Source organism: Dendrobates tinctorius, unplaced genomic scaffold (genome assembly GCF_039654945.1).
Source record: "Dendrobates tinctorius isolate UK_male_01 unplaced genomic scaffold, ASM3965494v1 ptg000074l, whole genome shotgun sequence".
Classification (NCBI taxonomy): Eukaryota; Metazoa; Chordata; class Amphibia; order Anura; family Dendrobatidae; genus Dendrobates; species Dendrobates tinctorius.
In genome coordinates this window covers 3,080,964-3,099,145 of record NW_027361742.1, presented here as the reverse complement: position 1 = coordinate 3,099,145, position 18,182 = coordinate 3,080,964, and the positions used below count along the sequence as shown (strand labels likewise).

Here is an 18,182-nt window from a genome sequence, read left to right as displayed (position 1 = left end):
CACCTCTCCCCAGTCGCATGATATTCCTGACTATTTGGTTGATTTTTATGATGTATTTAGTGAGAATGAGTCTGCGTCTTTGCCTCCTCATAGGAGTTATGACTGTGCAATTGAGCTGAGCCCTGGGTGTAAGTTTCCCAAGGGTCGACTTCTCAATTTATCTGTACACGAGCACGAGGCTATGCGATCCTATATTAAGGAGTTGTTGGAGAAGGGTCATATTAGACCATCCTCTTCACCCTTAGGTGCTGGGGGTTTTTTTGTGGCCAAGAAAGATGGTTCATTAAGGCCTTGTATTGACTATCGTTCCCTCAACAAAATTACTGTTAAATATCAGTATCCGTTACCCCTGATTTCTGATCTATTCTCCAGAGTTAAAGGTGCTTGCTGGTTTACCAAGCTTGACCTCAGGGGGCGTATAATCTTATTCGCATTAAGCAGGGGGATGAATGGAAGATGGCGTTTAATACTCTGGAGGGACATTTTGAGTACCTGGTGATGCCTTTTGGGCTCACTAATGCCCCTTCTGTCTTCCAGTGCTTCATGAATGAAATTTTCTGAGACTTTGTGGATACATTTTTGATCATCTATCTGGAAGATATTTTGATCTTTTCCAAGGATTGGGACTCTCATGTGGAATATGTTCGGACTGTGTTCCGGATTTTGAGGGAGAATTCCCTGTATGTCAAGGGATCGAAATGCCTTTTTGGTGTACAGAGGATTTTATTTTTGGGATTTATTTTGTCTCCGTCAACTATTGAAATGGACCCGGCCAAGGTACAGGCCATTTATGATTGGGTTCAGCCCACTTCTTTGAAGGCCCTCCAGAAGTTTTTGGGTTTTGCTAATTTTTATCGTAAATTTATAGCTAATTTTTCTGGTATTGCCAAACCATTGACTGATTTGACTAAGAAGGGGGCTGATGTGCTGAATTGGTCTCCGGAGGCTGTTTCTTCTTTTCAGGAGTTGAAGCGAAGGTTCACTTCTGCTCCGGTTTTGCGGCAACCTGATGTCTCACTCCCGTTTCAGGTAGAGGTGGACGCTTCTGAGATTGGTGCAGGAGCTGTTTTGTCCCAAAAAGATCCTGTAACATCTAAAATGAATCCCTGTGCTTTCTTTTCCTGAAAGTTCTCCCCATCCGAACGTAACTATGATGTGGGGAATCGGGAACTGTTAGCCATGAAATGGGCATTTGAGGAGTGGAGAAATTGGTTGGAGGGAGCTAAACATCAAGTCGTGGTCCTTACTGACCACAAAAATTTGATTTACCTGGAGTCAGCCAAACGCTTGAATCCTAGACAGGCTAGGTGGGCCTTGTTTTTCACACGTTTTGATTTTGTGGTCTCTTTTCTTCTGGGCACTAAGAATGTCAAGGCAGATGCCCTCTCTAGGAGTTTCTTTGCTGATTCTCCTATTGTGACCAAGTCTGCTACCATCTTAGGTGAGGGGGTAGTTCTTTCTGCCGATTTGAGACGTGTTCTGGAAGAGTTTCAGGAGGACAAACCTGAGCGTTGTCCCATTGGAAAATTGTATGTTCCTGACCAGTGGAGGAAGAGAGTGATGTCTGAGGTTCATTGCTCCGCATTGGCTGGTCATCCAGGTATTTTTGGTACTAGAGATTTGGTGAGTCGGTCTTTTTGGTGGCCCGCCTTGTCTCGTGATGTCAGGAATTTTGTGCAGTCCTGTGGGACTTGCTCCCGGTCTAAACTTTGTTCTCGCTCTAGTGGGTTGTTGATGCCTTTGCAGGTGCCCAGGAGGCCATGGACCCGTATTTCAATGGATTTTATCTCTGATATGCCTGTCTCTCAGAGAATGACTGTTATTTGGGTGATTTGTGATAGATTCTCTAAGATGGTCCATCTTGTACCACTCCCTAAGTTGTCATCTTCTTCAGAGTTGGTGCCCTTGTTTTTGCAACAGGTGGTTCGCTTGCACGGGATTCCTGAGAACATTGTATCTGACAGAGGAGTTCAGTTTGTTTATAGATTTTGGAGGACTTTCTGTTCCAAGCTGGGAATTCAGTTGTCCTTTTCCTCTGCGTTTCACCCTCAGACCAATGGGCAGATGGAGAGAACAAACCAGACTTTGGAGTCGTATTTGAGATGTTTTATTTCTGCTGATCAGGATGACTGGGTTTCATTTTTGCCCTTGGCCGAATTTGCTTTAAATAATAGAGCTAGTTCTGCCACTTTGATGTCACTTTTTTTTGTAACTTTGGGTTTCATCCTTGATTCTCTTCAGGGCAGGTGGAGTCTTCTGCCTGCCCAGGTGTTGACACTGTGGTGGAGAGAATGCACCAGATTTGGGACCAAGTGGTGGATAAGTTGTCTCTCTCCCAGGAAAAGGCCCAACGGTTTTCCAACCGACATAGGACCATTGGACCCCGGTTTAAGGTGGGTGATATGGTTTGGTTGTCATCAAAGAATATCTCTATGAAGGTGGCTTCTCCGAAGTTTAAACCTAGATTTATTGGACCTTACAAGATTTTGGAGATTCTTAATCCGGTCTCTTTTCGATTGGCTCTTCCAGTTACATTCAAGATCCATAACATGTTTCATAAGTCTCTGTTAAAGAGGTTTGTTGAGCCAGTAGTTCCTGTGGTGGCACCTCCTGACCCTGTATTGGTTGAAGGTAATGTGGAATATGAGGTTGAGAAGATACTGGATTCTCGTCTGGCTAGACGGAGACTCCATTATTTGGTTAAATGGAAGGGTTATGGCCAGGAGAATAATTCTTGGGTCCCTGCATCCGATATTCATGCCGAAAGATTGGTTCATGCTTTTCATCGGGCCCATCCTGATCGCCCTGGTGGCGTGGATGAGGGTTCGGTGACCCCTCCTCAAGGGGGAGGTACTGTTGTGAGTTCATTCTCCCCTTCACCTTTGATGTCTGATGAACTCCCTCTGCTGGTGAAGAGAGGTAGTAAAATTGATTGGGATGGGAAGAACCTGTCATCTGAACAGGCGGAGTGTGATTGGACATCTGGAATTTCTGAGTGGATATAAGGCAGCCGACGCCCTGCAGGGCTGCTGGTGATCCTTTCTGCTCTGAGCTCTTGCATCCAGCTTAGTTCCTGTCTACTAAAAGCTAAGTTTTTGCCCTGCTATTATTCCATGAGATTTTGTCTGGTTTCCTTATTGTTTGTGTTCAGACAGTCCTGGTTGGGACTGGCTGAATTCCATTGTTGTCTCTGATCAGTTGATCTCTTTGCTCTGTTTTCAGAATATACCTGAGTGCTGATATAGTGATTTTGAAGTCTAGCGACTTCAGGGCCTTTTTCCCTATCAGACGGTTGGGACAGTTTTGGTAGGGTTTTTTGCGGATTGCAGCCAGCATCTTTTCTGTCCTGTCCTATCTAGTTAGTTGGGCCCCATCGTTTGCTCAGCCTGTCTTTCTGTCTGTGTTTGTATTTTCATCTGTTTTTCACCGACAATACATGTTGGGGGCTGTCTATTGCTTTGGGGTCTGCTCTGGGGCAGTTTAGATTTCCCCTTTCCTTCTTTAGGCTAATGTGGTTCTCCGGCTGTGACGAGGGGTCTAGTGCGCCGTAGGAACCCCCCACGGCTACTGTTAGTTGTGGTGTATAGGATCAGGGGTCTGCAATCCGATAGCTACCAACCTCTCCGGCTTTCTGGACTTAGCTTGTATTTTTGTTTTCTCCACCTCCGGTGACTCATTCATAACATTAGCATTAGCACCGGTCCCTGTTGTAAACCAGTTAACCCCTTGTGATGGATTACAGAGGGGGACCTGACTGAACGGCGAAGAGGTATGGATATGGGAGGCTTTTTATTTTATTTTTTTTCAGGAGAGCAAGGGATTCTGTTTGATTATCAGAATAATAAATTTGGTCAAGAACTTTGTGTGATTATTTCATTGAAAGACTTTTTAATTAATGTGTGTGTCTTTTTTACCCCTTTACTACTATTGTATTAATAATGGATAGGTGTCTTATTTTCCCCTCTCCATTAGTAACCCGGCTTAATGTCACCTTTCAATAGCAAGGTGATATTAATCCATTATTATTAACCAATGTGCCACCGCTAAAGGCAATGGGAATAGAGAGGCTAATCGCCAGAAAAGGCGCATCTTATAGATGTGCCTTTTATGGGGTGGCTGGTGGCAGATTTTTTTAGCCAGGGGGGCCAAAAACAATGGTCCCTCTCTAGGCTATTAATATCTGACCTCACTCGCTGGCTTTCCCTCTCTAGTGGAGAAACTACCGCGGGAGCCCACGCAATTTTTTTCAACAAATTTACCAGTTAATTTAACACCTGCATGTCCAAAATTTTACACACATACCCTAATCGAATTATTAGTCAAAGACATATAAAAAAACTAAATGAAATGAAATGGCTTACTGTATGTAAACCATGTGTCATTTCATGTTGGGTTTTGTATTGATTTTACAGAAGCCGGCAATTAATTTAGCAGCTATTGTGCTATGTAGAACTCTATGATCTATATATATATATATATATATATATATATATATATATATATACATAGATATATGCTCAATGATGAGGCGGAGGATGGCCTCCTGAGGGATCTCCTCCCAGACCTGGACTAAAGCATCCGCTAACTCCTGGACAGTCTGTGGTGCAACATGACGTTGGTGTATGGAGCGAGACGTGATGTCCCAGATTTGCTCAATCGGATTCAGGTCTGGGGAATGGGCGGGCCAGTCCAATGCCTTCATCTTGCAGGAACTACTGACACACTCCAGCCACATGAGGTCTGGCATTGTCCTGCATTAGGAGGAACCCAGGGCCAACTGCACCAGCATATGGTCTCACAAGGGGTTGGAGGTTCTTATTTCGGTGCCTAATGCCAGTCAGGCTACCTCTGTCGAGCACATGGAGGGCTGTGCGGCCCTCCAAAGAAATGCCACCCCACACCATTACTGACCCACTGCCAAGTGGTCATGCTGAAGGATGTTGCAGGCAGCAGATCGCTCTCCCTGGTGTCTCCAGACTCTATCACGTCTGTCACATGAGCTCAGTGTGAACCTGCTTTCATCTGTGAAGGGCACAGTGCGCCAGTGGCGAATTTGCCAATCCTGGTGTTCTGTGGCAAATGCCAAGCGTCCTGCATGGTGTTGGCTGTGAGCACAACACCCATCTGTGGATATCGGGCCCTCAGACCATCTTCATGGAGTCAGTTTCTAACCGTTTGTGCAGACACATGCACATTTGAGGCCTGCTGGAGGTCATTTTGCGGGGCTCTGGCAGTGCTCCTCCTGTTCCTCCTTGCACAAATGTGGAGGTAGCTGTCTTGCTGCTGGGTTGTTGCCCTTCTATGGGCCCCCTCCACGTCTCCTGGGGTACTGGCCTGTCTCCTGGTAGCGCATCCAGCCTCTGGACACTACGCTGACAGACACAGCAAACCTTCTTGACACAGCTCGCATTGATATGCGCTATGAGCTGCACTACCTGAACCACTTGTTTGGGTTGTAGAGTCCGTCTCATGCTACCACGAGTGTGAAAGCACAACCAACATTCAAAAGTGACCAAAACGTCAGCTAGAAAGGATTGGTACTGAGATGTGGTCTGTGGTCCCCACCTGCAGAACCACTCCTTTTCTATTCCATTTGCACAACAGCATATGAAATTGATTGTCAATCAGTCTAGCTTCCTAAGTGGACAGTTTGATATCACAGAAGTTTGATTTACTTGGAGTTATATTCTGTTGTATAAGAGTTCTCTTTATTTTTTTGAGCAATGTATATATGTGTGTGTGTTCTATGTGCATATACTGTATCTATTCTTTCGTTTGTGTTTTAATCTGTCATTGGGCTCCATTATATGTCCATTTTGCAAGCCGGCGAGAAAATCTCATAATACAGATGCCATATAGATGTCACACGGATGCTTAGATGCGAAAAAATCGCATCCTCGCATTACAATCGGATGACATATGGATCACTGTTCATGAAACATTTGTGCGATTCTGGTCCGTGAAAAACTGACCGATTTTTTTATACATTGTGTGTGACTCCAGCCTAAAAGAGGTGCTTGGGATCACATTGACCCCCTCTCATTTTCATTCATTAATCAGCTTGTGGTTTAGTTGAAATGATATGTTCCCTCCTTCCCCCCATTTTTTGTTCAGGCAAATGGTTTTGGTACTGACCTTCTAGAAGAATCTGCTGGCGGGTCAAATGTGCAGGCAGTTTAGAGCAACAGGTCTCTGATTGGCAGATGTCTATTTTGGCGGGAAGACGTTTTTTTCTTTATAAACTTTGACTCACTGGCTCCAGTCCTTTCAGACTGAAGAGATCAGCACTCAAGTATTTCCCCGTCCACCCACCCTTGATGTTAAGATTATACTCATTGCCGTGTTAATTTGAGGGAATCGTCTAGCTGACACTGAGTGGACAGGATTTTTTAATGGATTAATATAACATTTAGACTGATGATTTCTTAAATGGTTGAATAAAAATTATTAATATATTAATATGTGGTTTAATTATTTGAATGTTTAGGTAACCCTCAATAAAAACCGCAGACTGTGATTGGTTGCTATGGGCACCAAAAACACTTTTCCCTTTATTCATTTAAAAAAAAACTGCCCCCCTTAATAAAAATAAACTATATTTCTATTTAATGTCCGACGTTCTACTCTGTAAAAGGACTATTGTTTTTACTAATTTTGCTGCTTCCATATTTTTAGTTATTATATCTTGATTTTATATTGTATGTTAGGGAGTACTATATACTATGGTATTACTTCTATATCAAACCGATACAAATTGAAAATACTCTCTTTTCTTGGCCATCTGACATAGCCATTTTTATTTGCAATGACATTTGATTCTTTTCTTTCTTTTCTTATGCTAGAACCATGCACGGTCCCCCAACTTCTACATGGAAAATACACCCCAAATAAAAAAAAACTTTCTAATGGAGCATATTTGCAGTATGAATGTGATAAAGGTTATATGACAGAAAAACGCAGTCTTTTTGCCACAGTCCAGTGTCTTGATGAAGAATTGTCTGACATTCCGAAATGTATAGGTAAGTAAGGTCTATGAAGCGAAAAATGAAAAACAATGATCTGACCAAATACGGTAATTATAAAACATTCAAAATATATTAGGGTATAAAAACTAAATGATGGATCACTGTATGTCTGTTTAGGACTGATGGCTATATATTACTTTGGATGGAAATGTGTCTAAAAGAACAACTGGGCTTTTGTCCAAGTTGGGATGATAAACTTTTAATTACATATTTATTAATTGTTTGCTATCAACTAAAAATTTTGGTTACCAACTTAAAGGAGTTTTTTTCTTTCTGCTGCTAAAAGTCTGCAGTCACTTTGTTAGAATCATGTGAAAAATGAGGATGAATGAACTCATGGAGATCAACATCCAACACTGCGGAGACACCATCACATGTTTCTCAACGCAAGCAATGACTAGCCAGGTCTTTCCCCGGGAAGCAACAACCACGGGAAGGGCAGTCTCCACTGAAGGAAACCACCTATGCCAAAACATGGTTTATTCGGACTCCCATGACAGCACCACGAGAGAGGGGATCCGCCCTTCGGGAACAGGAAACCTACAGATACAAAAAGGCGGCACCTCTCCCACGCATCAGTTGGTTTCCTGTTCCTGAGGGGATGGGATCCTACAGAAGACTTCTCTGGTTTTCTGGACTTAGCTAGTATTTCTGTTTTTGCCTCCTACGGTGACTCACTCATAACAGAATCACCAGCCATACCGCAGATCCTAGGGTACTCAATAGCAGGAAAGAATTGTGTAAAAAAAAAAAAAAAAAAAGTGGGTATATTTTTTCCTCTATATCTCTTAGGCCGTAGGGGGAAATTTTTTTCTCTCTCAATGGAGATAAAGCAATTGTCTGATCGTGTGGAGCAGCTCGCTGCGGAAGTGCGGGGAATTTCCGCCTACCTTGCTCATACACATGCTGCTGAACCAAAGATCCCTACTCCTGATGTGTTTTTTGGGGACCGATCTAAATTTTTGAATTTCAAAAATAATTGTAAATTATTTTTTGCCTTGAAGCCTAACTCGTAAGGGAGCTCCGCGCAGCAGGTTAAAATTGTCATCTCTTTGCTGCGTGGCGATCCCCAGGATTGGGCGTTTTCTTAGAAACCAGATGATCCTATTCTGATTAATGTGAACGCATTTTTTCAAGCCGTGGGGAACCTAATGCTATTGATCAGGCTGAAAAGACCCTGTTGGCATTGAGCCAGGGTCGAGATTCTGCAGAATTGTACTGTCAAAAATTCCGAAAGTGGGCGGTCCTTACTACCTGGAATGATAATGCCTTGCCAGCTCTCTTTCGGAAGGGTTTGTCAGAAGCCGTAAAAGATACTATGGTGGGATTTCCTTTTCCCTCTGGTCTTGACGATTCTATGTCATTAGCCATTCAGGTTGATCGGGTTTACGTGAACGCAGGACTGCACGAGAGGTGTTGCCACCTGTTGAACAAGTGTCTGAACCTATGCAATGTGATAGAGTTTTGTCCAGGGAGCAACGTCAGGAGTTCAGAAGGCGTAATAAACTGTGTTTTTTTTGTGGAGATGCCTCGCATATTATTTCTGTCTGTCCTAAACGAGAGAAACGTTTTGCACACACGTTTTCTGTGGGTGGTGTTCAACCTAAGTTTCTTCTGGCAATTACTCTGATCTGCTCCCTGTCCACATTTTCTGCCAAGGCTTTTGTAGATTGGGGAGCAGCCCTGAACCTAATGGACTTGGATTTTGCTAAACGTTGTGGATTTCCGATGACACCTCTGCGGATGCCTATCCCTTTGAGGGGGATTGATGCTACTCCTTTGGCGAAAAATAAACCTCAGTTTTGGACCCAGGTGGTAATGCGGGTCGCCCCAGACCATCAAGAAAATTGCAGATTTTTGGTGTTGCATAATTTGCATGATACCATCTTTCTGGGGTTTCCCTTGTTGCAAATCCATAATCCAGTTTTGGATTGGAAATCTATGTCTGTGGTGAGTTGGGGTTGTCGGTGTGCCCTTAGTGAGGCTCCGGTTTTTTCTACCTCACCTCAGTCGCATGATGTTCCTGACTATTTGGCGGATTTTTATGATGTATTTAGTGAGAATGAGTCTGCATCTTTGCCTCCTCATAGGAGTTATAACTGTGCAATTGAACTGAGCCCGGGGTGTAAATTTCCCAAGGGTCGGCTCTTCAATTTATCTGTACCCAAGCACGAGGCTATGCGATCCTATATTAAGGAGGCGTTGGAGAAGGGTCATATTAGACCATCCTCTTCACCCTTAGGTGCCGTTTTTTTTCGTGGCCAAAAAGGATGGTTCATTAAGGCCTTGTATTGATTATCGTGCCCTCAACAAAATTACTATTAAATATCAGTATCCGTTACCCCTGATTTCGGATCTATTCTCCAGAGTTAAAGGTGCTTGCTGGTTTACCAAGCTTGACCTCAGGGGGCGTATAATCTTATCCGCATTAAGCATGGGGATGAAAGAAGACGGCGTTTAATACTCCGGAGGGACATTTTGAGTACCTGGTGATGCCTTTTGGGCTCACTAATGCCCCTTCTGTCTTCCAGTGCTTCATGAACGATATTTTCCGAGACTTTGTGGATAAATTTTTGATTATCTATCTGGATGATATTTTGATCTTCTCCAAGGATTGGGATTCTCATGTGGAACATGTTCGGACTGTGTTCCGGATCTTGAGGGAGAATTCCTTGTATGTCAAAGGATCGAAATGCCTTTTTGGGGTACAGAGGATTTCTTTTTTGGGATTTATTTTGGCTCCGTCAAGTATTGAAAAGGACCCGGCCAAGGTACAGGCCATTTATGATTGGGTTCAGCCCACTTCTTTGAAGGCCCTCCAGAAGTTTTTGGGTTTTGCTAATTTTTATCGGAAATTTATAGCAAAATTTTCTAGTATTGACAAGCCATTGACTGATCTGACTAAGAAGGGTGCTGATGTGTTGAATTGGTCTCCGGAGGCTGTTTCTTCCTTTCAGGAGCTGAAGCAAAGATTCACTTCTGCCCCGGTTTTGCAGCAACATGATGTCTCACTCCCATTCCAGGTAGAGGTGGACGCTTCTGAGATTGGTGCAGGAGCTGTTTTGTCCCAAAAGGATCCTGTAACATCTAAAATGAATCCCTGTGCTTTCTTTTCCTGAAAGTTCTCTCCATCTCATCTCAACTATGATGTGGGGAATCGGGAACTGTTAGCCATGAAATGGGCATTTGAGGAGTGGAGACATTGGTTGGAGGGAGCTAAACATCAAGTCGTGGTCCCCACTGACCACAAGAATTTGATTTACCTGGAGTCGGCCAAACGCTTGAACCCTAGACAGGCTAGGTGGTCCTTGTTTTTTACACGTTTTGATTTTGTGGTCTCTTTTCTTCCTGGCACTAAGAATGTCAAGGCTGACGCTCTCTCTAGGAGCTTCTTTGCTGATTCTCCTGTGGTGACCAAGCCTGCTACCATCTTAGGCGAAGGGGTAGTTCTTTCTGCCATCTCGCCCGATTTGAGACGTGCTCTGGAAGAGCTCCAGGAGGACAAACCTGAGCGTTGTCCCAGTGGGAAGTTGTATGTTCCTGACCAGTGGAAGAAGAGAGTGATGTCTGAAGTTCATTGCTCTGCATTGGCTGGTCATCCAGGTATTTTTGGTACTAGAGATCTGGTGAGTCGGTCTTTTTGGTGGCCCACCTTGTCTCGTGATGTCAGGAATTTTGTGCAGTCCTGTGGGACTTGCTCGCGGTCTAAACCTTGTTCTCGCTCTAATGGGTTGTTGATGCCTTTGCCGGTCCCCAGGAGGCCATGGACCCATATTTCAATGGATTTCATCTCTGATATGCCTGTCTCTCAGAGAATGACTGTTATTTGGGTGATTTGTGATAGGTTCTCTAAGATGGTTCATCTTGTACCACTCCCTAAGTTGCCATCTTTCTCTGAGTTGGTGCCCCTGTTTTTGCAACAGGTGGTTCGCTTGCACGGGATTCCTGAGAACATTGTATCTGACAGAGGAGTTCAGTTTGTGTCTAGATTTTGGAGGACTTTCTGTTCCAAGCTGGCAATTCAGTTGTCCTTCTCCTCTGCTTTTCACCCTCAAACCAATGGGCAGACGGAGAGAACAAACCAGACCTTGGAGTCGTATTTGAGATGTTTTATTTCCGCTGATCAGGATGATTGGGTTTCATTTTTGCCCTTGGCCGAATTTGCTTTAAATAATAGAGCTAGTTCTGCCACTTTGATGTCACCTTTTTTTTGTAACTTTGGGTTTCATCCTCAATTTTCTTCAGGGCAGGTGGAGCCTTCTGCCTGCCCAGGTGTTGACACTGTGGTGGAGAGAATGCACCAGATCTGGGACCAAGTGGTGGATAAGTTATCTCTCTCCCAGGAAAAGGCCCAGCGGTTTTCCAACTGACATAGGACCATTTGTGCCCAGTTTAAGGTTGGTGATATGGTTTGGTTATCATCAAAAAATATCGCTATGAAGGTGGCTTCTCCTAAGTTTAAGCCTAGATTTATTGGACCTTACAAGATTTTGGAGATTATTAATCCGGTCTCTTTTCGTTTGGCTCTTCCTGTCACATTTAAAATCCATAATGTGTTTCTTAAGTCCTTGTTGAAGAGGTTTGTTGAACCAGTAGTTCCTGGGGTGGCACCTCCGGACCCTGTATTGGTTGAAGGTAACATGGAATATGAGGTAGAGAAGATACTGGATTCCTTCTGGCTAGACGGAGACTCCAGTATTTGGTTAAGTGGAAGGGTTATGGTCAGGAGGATAATTCCTGGGTCTCTGCCTCTGATATTCATGCCAAAAGATTGGTGCGTGCCTTTCATCGGGATCGCCCTGGTGGCATGGATGAGGGTTCGGTGACCCCTCCTCAAGGGGGAGGTACTGTTGTGAGTTCATTTTCCCCTTCTCCATTGAGGTCTGATAAACTCCCTCTTCTGGTGAAGGAAGGTAGTGAGGCTGATTACCAAGCATCTGGGCAGGATGATGATGACTGGGTGACGGGAATTGCTGACTGGATATAAGGCAGCCGACGCCCTTCTGCCTTGCTGGTGATCTCTCTGAGGGATTCTAGGAGACCAGTCTGATTCCTGCTCCTCAAAAGCTAAGTTTTCTGCTCTGTTTTTTTCATTTGTGTTTTGGTTTTGTTTTTCCTTGTTTTTCTGGATTTCTGCCATTCCCTGCTGGGGTGTGCTGAATTCCTTTTTGCTCTGTCTTCAGAAAATACCTGAATACTGATATAGTCTTTTTGAAGCCTAGAGTCTTCAGGGCATTTTTCCCTATCAGCTGTTGGCTCTTGTTTTGATAGGGTTTTGGCGGATTACAGACAGCGGCTTTTCTATCCTGTCCTATGTAGTTAGCTTGGGCCCCATCGTTTGCTCAGCCTATCTTTCTATCTGTGTGTGTGTTTTTTTTCATCTTGCTTCACCGTCATTATATGTTGGGGGCTGCCTATTGCTTTGGGGTCTGCTCTGGGGCAGTTTAGATTTCCCTTTCTGTCTTTAGGCTATGTAGTTCTCCGGCTGTGATCGAGGGGTCTAGGGCACCGTAGGAACCCCCCACGGCTACTGCTAGTTGTTTTTGATAGGTTCAGGGGTCTGTAATCCAATAGCTGCCAACTTCTCTGGTTTTCTGAACTTAGCTAGTGTTTCTGTTTTTGCCTCCTACGGTGACTCATTCATAACAGGGTGCCTTGCCTTGGCCACATTATTGCGAGCAGTAATGGAGAGTGATCAGGAGCAGCAGCAGCAGCAGCAAAAGCAGCAGCAGCAACGGCGGCAACAGCGACAATCATCACTGCCGCCCCTGGATGACCTTCGGCAGGTCAAACAGAAGAAGAAAGAGTCCCGTGACAGTAAGGAGCATGAGGGACGAAGTGACCAATCCAGTCATAAAGGCTCCTCTAGGCGGACAGGAGCATCGACTGAGAAAAATCCTCATTCTCCGGTACTTGATTGTGGCACTGGTAAGTGATCTTTGTGAATGTTCACTCAGTGACGGGGCCTCCTTCTGTTTTTTATTCTAGGGGAAGAAAGCTACGAGTAAAACCAAACACAGGGAATGCGCACTCTGTGCATGCCCATTACCAGACTCATGCCCCAAGAGGTTGTGTCCCCCCTGTATCCAGCAGACAGTGGCGGAGGAGTTGCCCGCGGTAGCTGCGTGTTTAAGGGATATAGTCAGGGCCGAGATGAAGGAAACCCTAAAATCCCTGTCACAACCAGAAAGTTTAAGGGGTGAGGACCCGGTGGAGTCGGATTCCTCGACAGAGTGGAGGAGAAGTAAGGACTCCCATGTTTCATCTCCCTCGTCCTCCTCAGAAGAAGAGGACCCTGGTTGGTTTTGCCTGTTGCTTGACCGAGTATACAAGCTAGTAAAAGCAGTCAGAGGGACAATGGAAGTGGAGGAGCCGAAGCCTCAATTATCCATGCAGGATGTCATGTTCAGGGGGCTGGAGCAGAGGAAGCGTATAGTCTTCCCACTAAACGAAAAGATTCAGGATCTGATCCGCAGAGTGGAAAAAGCCAGATAAAAGAGGGTCGCTACCACCAGTCCTCTAGCGTAGATATCCCTTTGACGATTCGACAATAAATACTTGGGACAAGGCCCCCAAATTAAATGCAGCTATTGCGAAGGCATCAAAAAGATCCTCACTACCCTTTGAGGACATGGGGTCTCTTAAAGATCCTCTAGAGGGGAAGGCAGATACCTTCCTTAAGAATACCTGGGAGATGGCAGCCGGTTCCTTAAGACCAGCAGTAGCATCAACATGCACGGCCAGGTCCATGATGGTCTGGTTGGACCAGTTAAAGTCGCAGTTAAAACAAGGAACGTCTAGGCAGACAATCATTGGGGCCCTACCAATAATCCAGGATGGCACAGCCTTCCTAGCGGATGCCTCGGCTGATGCAGTAAGAGTGGCCGCCAGGGCAGCAGGACTCTCTAATGCGGCTCGGAGAGCCCTGTGGCTAAAGTGCTGGCCGGGAGATATTCAGTCCAGGGCGAAACTCTGTACTATCCTGTGTGAGGGGGAATATTTATTCGGAGCAGTCCTGGACGAACTGCTTGAGAAGGCCGGGGATGATAAGAAAAAATTCCCAAATCTTTGGTCCGCATCTTACCGACGTCCATTTAATAGAAGGAGATTCGGTCAAGGGAGAAGTCGCAACCCTTCACCTAATAGAGACCGTCCCAGATGGGAGGATAGAAGGAGAAGAGGTACGGGCTTCATGTTCAGGCGCTCGTCGAGAGAACGGAAAAGACAGAACCAATGACTAGCAATTCCCGTGGGGGGTAGACTGTCAGCCTTCCTCCCAGCATGGTTACAGGTCACCTATAGTGACTGGGTGCGGAATGTGATTTCCACCGGGCTCAGGTTGGAGTTCACCTTTTGTCCCACGGGATATCTTTAAACCAACACCCTTAAGATCTTCACCCCTCGAACAAGCGGCTTTAGAAGCAGAGGTCTTGAACCTGTGTGTGAAAAACGTCCTGATAGAGGTTCCAGAATCTGAGAGAGGAAGAGGTTTCTACTGTCCCTTATTCCTAATCCAAAAACCGGATAAAACATTAAGAACGATTATTAATTTACGTTTCGTTAATGAATTTTTGGTTAACCGCAAATTTAAAATGGAGTCCATCAATTCAACAATAAAGATGCTGTTTGAAGAGTGTTTTATGGCAGTCGTGGACTTGAAAGATGCGTACTATCATGTGCCTATCCACGCAGATTTCCAGCAGTTCCTGAGAGTGGCGGTTTCAATAGACGGTATAATCCGTCATTATCAATATAGAGCCCTTCTCTTTGGTCTGTCAGCAGCGCCCCGGGTATTTACAAAAATAGTGGCCGAAGTTATGGCTCTTTTAAGGGAAGTTGACATCTTAATTGTCCCATACTTAGATGATTTTTTGATTGTGGGAAATTCGGTGGGCCATTGTCTATCGCAGATAGAAAAAGCTAAGTCCAGATTAGAGAACCTCGGATGGATAATAAATTACAAGAAATCCCGATTTCAGCCCTTAAGGGTCCAGAAGTTTCTAGGCTTGCTGTTAAATTCAGGAACTCAGCAGTGTCTGTTACCCGTAGATAAATTACAGCAGATACAGCAGCAGGTTCTTCGGGCAATTGATAAACCCTCCATGACCCTCAGGCAGGCCATGTCCCTGTTAGGCTCCCTATCCTCATGTATCCCAGCAGTCAAGTGGGCACAATTCCACACTAGGGCCCTTCAGAAAGACGTCCTGGTTCATAGCAGGACCTTAGAGGGCTCCTTGCAGGGTCAAGTATTGCTAAGCCCCTCAACTATTACATCTCTTAGGTGGTGGCTCGATGATGGAAACTTAGACTCGGGGGTGCCCTGGGTAATGCAGATAACCCGCGTGATAACCACAGACGCTAGTCCTTTGGGTTGGGGGGCCCATATGCGGACATAATGGTACAGGGACAGTGGGACTCCGATGCTGAGACCTCATCTAACCAGAGGGAGCTGCTGGCGATTGAGTTAGCCGTTAAAAAACTCATTATATATCTACAGGGCCATCATGTGAGGATACTCTCGGACAACCAGGTAGCGTTAGCCTATGTCAACCACCAAGGTGGAACCCGCTCCGACGCCCTGATGCGGGTAACAGAACTTCTCCTTCAAATAGCCGAAAAAATTTTTCTATCTTTAACTGCGCTCCACATCAGGGGAAAAGACAACATAAAGGCAGACTTTCTGACCGCAGGGCCCTAAAGCAAGGAGAATGAGCTTTAAACTCAGACATCTACAACCAGATTGTCCGCAAATGGGGTCTACCGGAGGTGGACCTCTTTGCCACCAAACAAAACAGGATGGAAAAAACTTTCTGCTCCCTAAATCCCAGGGAAAATCCACTGGCAGTGGACGCCCTCCTAATAAAATGGGACTTCTCGCTGGCATATGCTTTTCCGCCTTTGAACCTTCTACCTCTGGTAGTGAGGAAGATTAGGGAAGATTGGGCAAGGGTCATATTAATTGCCCCCTTCTGGCCCAGAAGGACCTGGTTTGCATAGTTGAGGACCATGTCAGTAAGCGATCCCTGGGTACTGCCGATCCTTCCAGATCTCCTCTACCAGGGGCCAGTCAACCACCCACAAGTAGCGGGACTCCGTTTGACGGCATGGTGTTTGAGAGGACACTATTGAAGGATAGAGGATTCTCAAAAAATGTAATTGATACACTCCTAAAAAGCAGGAAAAAAACCACCTCAGATATCTATGCTAGAACCTGGAGGCGATTCCTGTCCACCTTTGAGTTTAATATCAGGGATGGAATACCCATAAAACAGATTCTGGAATTCCTCCAGAGGGGTCTCAAATTGGGCCTTTCCACTAGTACATTAAAAGTACAGGTTTCAGCTTTAGGGGCCCTATTTGCATGCGACATTGCCGGCAACCATTGGGTGGCGAGATTCATTAAGGCAGTTACCAGATCGAGACCCATACTCAAGGATAGGTCTATACCTTGGGACTTAAATTTAGTCCTGACAACCATGACAGAAAGACCGTTTGAACCTCTGGATTCTGCTTCACTAAAGATGATATCACTTAAGACAGCCTTTTTGGTAGCAATAACATCTGCACGTAGAATAAGCGACATACAGGCACTTTCCAGATTGCCCCCTTACACAGAATTCTTACAAGATAGAGTAATCCTAAGGCCAGACCCGGCATACCTTCCCAAGGTAGCATCTCATTTTCAAAGGACACAAGAGATAGTTCTGCCTTCCTTCCTACCTAATCCAACCAATCCTAAAGAACAAAAACTTCAGGCTCTAGATGTAAAGAGATGCCTACTTAAATATTTAGCAGCCACGGATCCTTGGAGGAGGGAGAACGCATTATTTTTATCCTTCCAAGGTCCCAGGAAAGGGTGTAGAGTGTCAAAGCGCACATTAGCAAGGTGGATTAGGGAGGTTATCTCTCTTGCCTACACAGCAGGTGGCGGTCCGGCTCCACAGAACCTGAGGGCGCATTCCACTCGTGCCATAGCATCATCTTGGGCAGAGAGATCGGGGGTGTCAATTGACCAGATATGTAAGGCGGCCACCTGGTCATCTCCTTCCACCTTTTTTAACCACTATCGGTTAGACATGGGTGCCTCCTCAGATCTCACCTTTGGGCTAAGGGTGCTGCAGGCTGTAGTCCCTCCCTAAATTAGTTTACATCTCTGTAATTATCTCGTGGTGCTGTCATGGGAGTCCGAATAAAGTATTAAGTTACGTACCGGTAACGGTATTTTTCAGAAGCCCATGACAGCACCCTTAGTTCCCTCCCTTGTTCACGTATAGGGGTGCACCCCTTTAGAAGATTGTTTCACAAATTTACCTTATGTGGGAGATGGTTTAAAGAATTGTAAATAGGATAGATAGGTTGTATATATTGTGTATATGCGGTGTACTAACCATGGTAGCCTCTCAAGCTCTGTAATCCAACTGATGCGTGGGAGAGGTGCCGCCCTTTTGTATCTGTAGGTTTCCTGTTCCCGAAGGGCGGATCCCCTCTCTCGTGGTGCTGTCATGGGCTTCCGAAAAATACCGTTACCGGTACGTAACTTAATACTATCCATCCACAGACAGCTGTTTCGGGGTATTGCCCCTCATCAGTGTGGAATAGGAAACTGGCTAGTAGGAGCAATGCCTAGTAAAAGACTGTGAAAAATGAGGATGAATGAACTCATAGAGATCAACATCCAACACTGTGGAGACACCATCACATGTTTCTCAATGCTGTGATTCTAGAGCAATGCCCCCATTCCTTATGGGAAATATGCAAAACACAAGCCGCGGAGACACCATCACATGTTTCTCAACGCAAGCAATGACTAGCCAGGTCTTTCCCCGGGAAGGAACAACCACGGGAAGGACAGTCTCCAATGAAGGAAACCACCTATGCCAAAACATGGTATCCACAGACAGCTGTTTCAGGGTATTGCCCCTCATCAGTGTGGAGTAGGAAACTGGCTAGTAGGAGCAATGCCTAATAAAAGACTGTGAAAAATGATGATGAATGAACTCATCGAGATCAGCATCCAACACTGCGGAGACACCATCACATGTTTCTCAACGCTGTGATTCTAAAGCAATGCCCCCATCCCTTATGGGAAATATGCAAAAACATGCAAAACACAAGCCGCGGAGACACCATCACATGTTTCTCAACGCAAGCAATGAC

General features: G+C 45.1%; 1 protein-coding gene across 3 annotated transcripts in view; it reads left to right on the top strand.

The window, feature by feature from the left end:
* Positions 1-18,182, top strand: part of LOC141096343 (complement factor H-related protein 1-like) — a 511,185-nt gene that overhangs the window by 119,378 nt on the left and 373,625 nt on the right. For 2 of the 3 annotated variants that reach the window (XM_073582884.1, XM_073582882.1), the window contains one exon: positions 6,843-7,019. The exons of the other annotated variant lie outside the window; for it this stretch is intronic. In XM_073582884.1, the coding sequence (XP_073438985.1) occupies positions 6,843-7,019 (177 nt within the window). The remainder of the gene's footprint in view (positions 1-6,842; positions 7,020-18,182) is intronic. 3 annotated transcript variants of the gene reach the window in all.